At 44.4% G+C, this 8,527-nt stretch overlaps 1 protein-coding gene across 1 annotated transcript; it reads right to left on the bottom strand.

Moving 5' to 3' along the window:
• Positions 1–297: 297 nt before the first annotated feature.
• On the bottom strand, positions 298–6,092 carry ZNF706 (zinc finger protein 706). The gene is made up of 4 exons (XM_072151421.1): positions 5,913–6,092; positions 2,258–2,394; positions 1,400–1,503; positions 298–539 (listed from the first exon to the last, which is right to left on the bottom strand). The coding sequence occupies exons 2-3, from the start codon at positions 2,390–2,392 to the stop codon at positions 1,408–1,410; spliced, it is 231 nt and encodes a 76-aa protein (XP_072007522.1). The 5' UTR covers positions 2,393–2,394; positions 5,913–6,092; the 3' UTR covers positions 298–539; positions 1,400–1,407.
• Positions 6,093–8,527: the final 2,435 nt, after the last annotated feature.

Below are 8,527 nucleotides of genomic sequence, written 5' to 3'. Positions count from 1 at the left end.
GAGGGGAGGGGTGAGCAGCGCTTACTCCTCTCTCCTGTGCGGCCGCAGCCCGAGCCAAAATACATTCATCTGCATGAGACCCAAGTAGGATTTTCTTTTTACACATATCTATACATAAACATTATCTTCCTTTGTGGGTGTGATGTAACAGACCTATAAATAGTATATAATACCCAGCCACCTTGTGTATACACTCCCTGCATCTACTACAGCTGGTGAATCAAACCCCCATGACAGAGCTTTATCCATATGTTATTAGGTCTATAGTTCTTTAAATAAAATATAAAAATATTGCAATTGTAAAATCAAGGTACTACTTTTATTGAACAAATTATACACATTATGGACATCGAATCAATATAATTACAGCTGTAAAAATTGGAGAATTTCCCAACTTGGAGATTTACAAATTTGTAAATAACTGTACATTTAGAGGTCTCTGTATGAACCCTGTGAAGGGAACAGCGTAAAAATGTGGTGGTCTCTAGAGCCCTTTTAGATAAACCACTCGAGAACAGTCGGTACAGTGAGGGAAGCCCCTAGACAAGACAGAAAGAAAAGCCAAAATTTAGTTTTCTTACACGATGACTCCATAAATATGCAAAGTCTGACTATCTGGTCTGAATGTACAAGTCATGTAGCAGGATAGACCTTATTACACATTATTATAGGTCTGTCTGGACATTCACAGAACCTCAGCTACAAGTCATTACATCTCCCACTAGATCACCATTAGGCTGGATAGACAGATTTAAAAGGTAATGTAACTAAATCCATCTTTAATTCACTATTGGCTTTATATTCTACCAGTGTTCAGGGTCTTTTCCTATTGATGTCACTTTCTTCAGAGATAGTGACATCTCTGGGGAACCCCCAAAATGCACACGAGAGGGGGATGCAATACTTTGCAATAGTCCCCCCACCCCCTCCAAAACCGCCTCCTTGGAGCATATAGGTCGCTCAGAAGGCTGGAGAGAGGTAGCTCGTTACGTCGCACATTATATTGAGCAGATGGAGACAGAAGGACACCCCACCTGCCAGTACATGACCATGGGTACACAGTATCCAGCAGGAGCTTTCCTGGCATACAAGCAACATGATGTAGCATAATACAGACCAGTGTTTAGATCAAAATTTTGCTTGTCAACTTTTTGTCAATGTGACATATACTGATCAGAGGGAGGCTGCAGAGATGCCCCTGCCGGCCAATATATGTCTATGACCCGTTCAGTGTGTACGCTAGGAACTTTCCTGGTGAAAATGCTGAATGTGTCCAACAACCAAGATGTGAACATGTCCATGGCATTGTGTGCTAAAGAAGCTGTCGTCATTAAAGTCAAAGGATGACAGCGCACGTCTGATACTGGAGTGCGAGCACATGAAAGACCTTGTCACTTACCTTTAACTTTAGGCTTCCACGCCAACCAGCTCTGGGGGGAGGGGAACCTTCGGATGTTTGCTCTCAAAGTGTTGCTTGAAGGTTTTGGGATCTGGCATTTGTGTCTGTCAAAATAGGAAAACAAGTCAGCATGAAGACATATCCAGAGCCCTACTATGCATACGCAGGGGGTGTGTGGCTCAATGACATGCAAGGTTTGTGCATGCAATGATAACAGTAAATACTGGGCCCCCCAAAAAATGTAATGCTCCTCCCACTTTAATGGGACTTCATATCTATGGGACTCGAGTTTAATAGATGAAGGCTGGGCTGCGAAGCTGCTCGTCCTGCTCCATCTCCCAGTGCCCACAGCAGCAGCCAGAGGGTATGTGATCCCAGCGGGACCTGAGAGCAGTGCCGGGTGAGTGAGCCGTGGCCAGGGGTACATTGCACTCTGTATATGCAGTGCGAGCATGGTGTGTGCAGATAGATAGATAGATATATATATCTATTAACATATGAGATATATGTATTACCAAAATTTTCACATCCCTCCTTGGCTAAAAATATGCCTCAAAAATAGCAAGGAGTATTATTACTCTTCAGGAAAAATGTTAGTGCGACCTCAGGCCCCGCACCATGTATTATTCAATGAATTAGCTGTGGCTGGAGGGTTCCTCTAAAGGGAGTCCATGAAAAGGCGCAGTAATACGTCAGTGTGAACACCTGGCCGGCAGGTAGAGGAAGCAATGACAGAGCAGACAAATATCCCTACAAGATAAGCCAGACCTCTCCCAGATCGGACAATGCTACGTCCATATAACGATTTGATCACAGAAAGCTACTTGTCTACATGACGGCTTAGGATTAAGGCATTACCCGGCACACAGAGCAGGTATATACTAGGGCGGCTTTAGCTGCAGCTTTCTGGTCGTGTCCTTGTTTCTTCTTCTGTTCCGCTTGCTTCTTGGCGTTCTTCTGTTGGGATTGGATCTTCTGATGTCCTCGAGCCATATCTGTAAAGTAAACACGGTTTACACCTGAACTGAGAACTGTCTGCGACATGGCAGGTGTGCACAAGGCCGGAGGGAAGGAGGCACCTGCTGACTTCCAACTAACATGTTACATAAAGGCCATTGTCACATGGAACGAGGAGACACAAGATCCATTGTGACAGGAGGACCTATGCTGGGGTCATAGCGGAGAAGGGACCGCAATACATCCAGCAGCAAGCAGAGGTTAATGCCATCACACAGGATCAGTACATCTATCCCCAACAGAGTCTGAAATGTTCCAGGAGATAACAGACTTCAGATTCTGCAACTTCAGTCCCTTCCCCAGGGTTTAGATGAAGAAAAACAAAATATTTCTTTGACCGAACATACAGTAGTACATGTATGATGATCTAGCCCAGTGCTACATCTCCTGACCCAAATATTGTGAAAGGATAGAAAGTAAAGAGGGAGCAGAGGAGACAGTGTAACAGCATGTGAAGCCACAATAAGGAGGGGTTCCGGTAATACTCCCAGGAGCCCTTAAGGTTCATTAGCAAAATTTTATTGGTTGATTTTAGAAGGAAGGAGGCCATGGATAATAAATATTAGACAATTACCACAGTCAAGGTGTCTGGATCTAAGAGCGGGTGCCCCTGGTTTATCATGAGGGATTATATAAAAAACCACACATCTACCCCAGGACATCCTACAGAGACAGGAAGACAGCTGTCAGACTACATGGCCAGATCCGGAAACATTGGCTGCAACGCGTCACGTTTCCTCTGCAGATCTGTCACCAATGTTTGCAGCTGCTGAGGCCGTCAGTAACGTGTGCGGGCGTCACCAGCTGGGACCATACACTGCTGCCTACACCACAAGACACTGGTGTGAACTGTGACCATATGATACCACAGAGAATGAGAGAATTCTTATATACAAGTAACAAGCAGGAGACACCAGGCTGGAGAAAGCTCAGAATGTGCTACTGTATAGGGAGGGAGGATTTTTAGGTTTTACGTAGAGCCCTTTAAATAATTAGAAGTTTGACAACTTTCTAAAAATCTTTATCCAGCGATGGTCATATGATGGGTTGCCTTACAAGGTAGTTAGAGGTAGTGTTTTCTTTATCCTAATACCCACACACACTATAGCACCTTTAGGTGGAAACCCCATTTGCATATTGTTCCCAAACTATGGCCTGGGACCATTTCTATCCAGCCCCCGTCACAACCGACCAGAGTCGGATCATTGGTGCACCCCACCCACCGAAACCGGATTTTTCAGCTGGGCGGCACCGGGCTCTAATATCGCCAATGATTAGCCTCCTGCTGGGAGCCTTCGGCAGTTGGGCGGGGGCCTCCGTCCATCCAGACAGGAAGCTCCTGCCGTCACTGTATAGTGCTCGATGCGGCCAGAAACTGCTGCTGGAGCACCATTACTACAGGTGGAGCAGTGCGGCCTGAAGACAACCCTGGCGCACATCGCTCTTTGAACCTGGATATGAAATAATTAATGGTGGGGGGGGGGGGGGGTGGGAAGGGGGGGCAGCAGCATAGGAAATAATTAATGGAGAGTCCCAGTATATTTAATTAATGGGCCCAATTAAATTAATTCATTGGGCCAATATATTAAATGGTTCACAAGGGGGTGCAGTATATTAAATAATTAACTGAGGGGGGGATCCAGTGTATTACAGAGACTGGGTCCGTTCACACACTGCATCGCAATCAGCTATGAGGTGGTTTTAGGTGCAGTTTTGTCAATTTCACAGGTGAAAAACATGAACTGAATGGGTGAATTTGATTTTGAAGGAGAAAGCTGTTCAACAAATCTCACTCACCTGATTGATTTTATGTCTTTCACTTGTTAAAATAAGTAATACCACCTAAAACCAACCCAAAGCTAATTGCGATGCAGTTTTAACTGCAACGTGTGAACGCACCCACACGGTCACATGTACCGCTATTTTTAAACTTTAGTCTGGCCCTCCAACGGTCTGAGCAGGACAGTGAACAGCGCCCCATGTAAAAAGTTTAGGGACCTCTGTTGTAACCTATATGGATTGTGATCTAATATTTAACCTTGTTACATCTACAGACTGAAAACCAGCAGTGACCTAGCAAGCAGAAGGATTTGTTACATTTGTATCTTTTGTAGACTAATGGACCTCATTGCAGTCAGTGCCACCATTTAACATAGGGGGTCTTTTTTTTTTAATTGTTTGCCCCAATACATTGTGAACATTGCCTTGGTGAGGCAGAGTTTAGAGCAGGTTTTCTAGAGCTGACACAATAGTAACAGACACTCAGCTGTCAGACAGGTTTTCAGCCCCTGGATCTAGACATTGACATCTACACCATTCAACATACTGCAAACGGGGACAGAAACGGAAGCAACAATTTCCATAAACTTCTACCCTTCGGATCGCTGTGATGTCCAGAATAAATGCTAGAGGAGCCCAAGTTATCGTCTTATTATCCAAGATTTTAGCTCAAGATTAAACCAACCCCTATGCATTTCCTCCCCAGAAGTCTGACCAGTGACCCAGACACATTAGGGACACAGGGCATCTTCTCAGTGATATTTGGTGGTCAGTTTCCTCTCTGGCTGCCATGTTTACAGACAGATGTATCAACCACTTCAAAACAGAAAACATTGTATCGCAGCCACAGTCATAGGAGCCCTGAGGTCACCTAACAAAGGTCAGCCGATGGAAGACATCAGTCAATATGGAAAGTTATGGGCCGAAATACAGGGGGAAAACAGACAAGGCTCCAGCATGGAGAGATGTGACTCACAGATGTCTAGGTGGAAGAGCTCAATATCAGGAAGGGCGCAAACTAACCTGTACTCCTCAAGTGTTACAATATGTGAGGGAAGGGGCTGTATGCGAGGGTATAGCATCAGGAACAGAAGCATCTAGGAAGCCGAAAATGGTCACATCCCCAAGTACCACCCCCGCAGACCATCCCATCCCCAATCTAGACCATTCTGCCTTGTTACACACCTGATCTTATACCTTACACCAGGAACATATGGCCAAAATAGAGGTCAGCAAGCAGCAGTGCTCCAGCAGGTCAAAAAACTACAACTCCCAGCATGCCCTGACATCTAATCACTCAGAGAGCCTGCTGGGAGTTGTAGTTTCTTGACAGCTGGTAGCAGACTCCTGCTCCAAATCCTGAATTTTGCCATTTTTTGGCCACAGTCTCCACTCACCAGCCAAACCGATCACCAATACCTAGTAATGATCACCCCTGGCTGCCCGGTCACCATCACGTGACGGCCATAAGGTCACCCAATTACCGATTACACCTGACACACAAGGATGTAACTACCGTCAGGTCACGTGGTGGGGTGGGATTTGCACATCACAGGGCAGACGTTTAACCCCTCACATGCCGGCAGCTGGGGGGGGGGGCAGAAAGTGCTAGATGCTCCGCACACGGACCAGGAAGCTCCATGTGTGACAGATGTGTGAGCCTCACACAGCCCCAGGACTCATCTCATCTCCCCCGGTGACGGTCGCTCAGACCTACCGCTCACAAAGAGGCTCCGGTGGGCCGGTAACACGGCGATCACTGCTGCAACCAGTGAAGAAAGGAGGCGGAGGGTAGAACCGCTTGTATCCGGACCTGCGCTACGCAATGCTCCACCCCCTCAGCACTAGCCAGACTCTGCGCAGGCGCGCTGTACACGGCCGTATCCAGGGATACGACGGCATGGGCGGGTCTTAAGTACGTTCGACTCAATTAGTAACTGTCATCCACGCGCATGCGTATCGCCCACGCTGGTATCCGGGGGAGCGGGAAGGAAGGCGGAGCCGTGTGCTTCTGCTGTAGTAGGCACCAATAGGAAGACGGCGTGGTGACGTCAGAGGATTGGGCTGCGAGAGCCGGGACTTTTTTTTCCGATCCAATGTCCTTATGTGCTCCCTGGTTCAGTTACCTCACACAGACCTGGGCCGGGAGGCACCGAGTGATGGAGGGAGCTCAGCCAGCCATATACATATTCATACAGATACTCACACATATATACACATACATACATATACACACATAAATATATATATCTACACGTACATACACACACTTATATACACATACATACAGATACACACATATATATATATATATATATATATATATATATATATATATATATATATACAGATACACATACATATATACAAATATACACACACATAAATATATATATACATACATACACACTTATATACACATACATACAGATACACACAAATATATATATATATATATATATAGATACACATACATATATACAAATATACACACACATAAATATATATATACATACATACACACTTATATACACATACATACAGATACACACAAATATATATATATATATATATATATATATATATATACCCACGCATACTATATACACATACATACACACATATATATACAGATACACATACATATATACACATATATACAAATATACATATACATACAAATACACACATACTCATACACATTCATATATATGCACACATATATCTATATATATACATACATACATACACACACATATATACAAATATACATATACACACACACACACACACACATCCATACAAATACACACACGCATAAACATTCATATATATACACACACATACTAAATACACTTACATACATATATGCACACATATATATATACACACACACACACATATATATATATATATATATACACACACACATATATATACACATAAATACATATACCATATATACTCGAGTATAAGCCTAGTTTTTCTGCACAAAATATGTGCTGAAAACCCAAACTCGGCTTATACTCGAGTCAAAAAAATATATCAAAACTCACTTTTCCAGCTTCCCCTGCTGCTGGCTATATACTGGGACAGGGGGCTGGCTATATACTGGGACAGGGGGCTGGCTATATACTGGGGCAGGGGGCTGGCTACATACTGGGGGATATGGGCTGGCAGGCTATATACTGGGAGGCAGGTGCTGGTTATATACTATGGGCCAGGGTCCGGCTGGCTATATAATGGGGAGGCTGTGACCAATGCATTTCCCACCCTTGGCTTATACTCGAGTCCATAGGTTTTCCCGGGTTTTGGGGGGTAAAATTAGGGGTCTCGGCTTATACTTGGGTCGGCTTATACTCGAGTATATACGGTAAACACACATATACATATACAGTTATTATGTGCTGTAGGTGATCCTGAACAGGAGGGTTTTCAGGTTACATTTGAAGGTTTGGAAAGTGGGGGACAGTGTGACACATTTTGGTAGAGAGTCCCAGAGTATGGGAGATGCACAGGAGAAGTGCTGGATGTGGGTGTGAGGAGCGGATGGTAATATAGTAAAGCACTGTAGAACACCCAGTCACAGCCGCTGCCAAAAGAACTTAAAATTATAAAACTGTACAGTCACCTGTGAGGCTCCCCTTCTCCCTGCGCCTCCAGGTTCCTCTTCGTCCCGCGGCTTCCCAGCAGTGACACTTGTATGAACGCACATAGAAGCGTATCTGCCGTGAAGCCGTGGGGCGAAGAGGAGCGTCAGAGGTGAGCATTCAGTTTTTTTTTTATTTTTATGGGGGCTGAGCAGGGGACATTACTATGGGGGCTGTGCATTTTGAGGGGGCTTTTTTGTGGACATTTTATTAATGAGAAGCGGCTGCATTTCCCACCCTGGGTTTATACTCAAGTCATTAAGTTTCACGGTTTATTTTGTGGTAAATTGAGGCTCCTCAGCTTATATTCAGGTCAACTTATACTTGAGTATATATAGTATAAAAGGGGGGCTACAGAAAAAGGAGCACTATCAGGAGGGGGCTACATAAAAGGCGGAACTATAAAGGGGGTTACAGAAAAGAGAGCACTATAAAGAGGTGCTACAGAAAAGGGACTGGGCACCATAAAGAGGGGCTATAGAAAAGGGGGCCCTTTAGATCAGTGGGCTGCAGGAAATGAATATCCCCATAAATGCTTAATTTCTGTCAATTCTTAATCCTCCAGAGAACAACTTATACTACTCCACCTAATGAATACATTGGGGCAGATTTATCAAGCTGTCTTAAAGTCAGAATATTCCTAGTTGCCCATGGCAACCAATCACAGCTCCCCTTTAAAATA

This window comes from Engystomops pustulosus, chromosome 5, assembly GCF_040894005.1.
Source record: "Engystomops pustulosus chromosome 5, aEngPut4.maternal, whole genome shotgun sequence".
NCBI lineage: Eukaryota > Metazoa > Chordata > Amphibia > Anura > Leptodactylidae > Engystomops > Engystomops pustulosus.
Note: the sequence above shows the minus strand (reverse complement) of the source record. Positions and strands in the feature narration are given on the sequence as shown.

Bases quoted from the DNA above. Each gene is read 5' to 3' on its own strand.
- ZNF706 (XM_072151421.1), bottom strand. From the start codon at position 2,392: ATGGCTCGAGGACATCAGAAGATCCAATCCCAACAGAAGAACGCCAAG. The intron at 1,504-2,257 runs GTAATGCCTTAA...CTATTTTGACAG, and splicing joins ATACCTGCTCTGTGTGCCGG to ACACAAATGCCAGATCCCAA.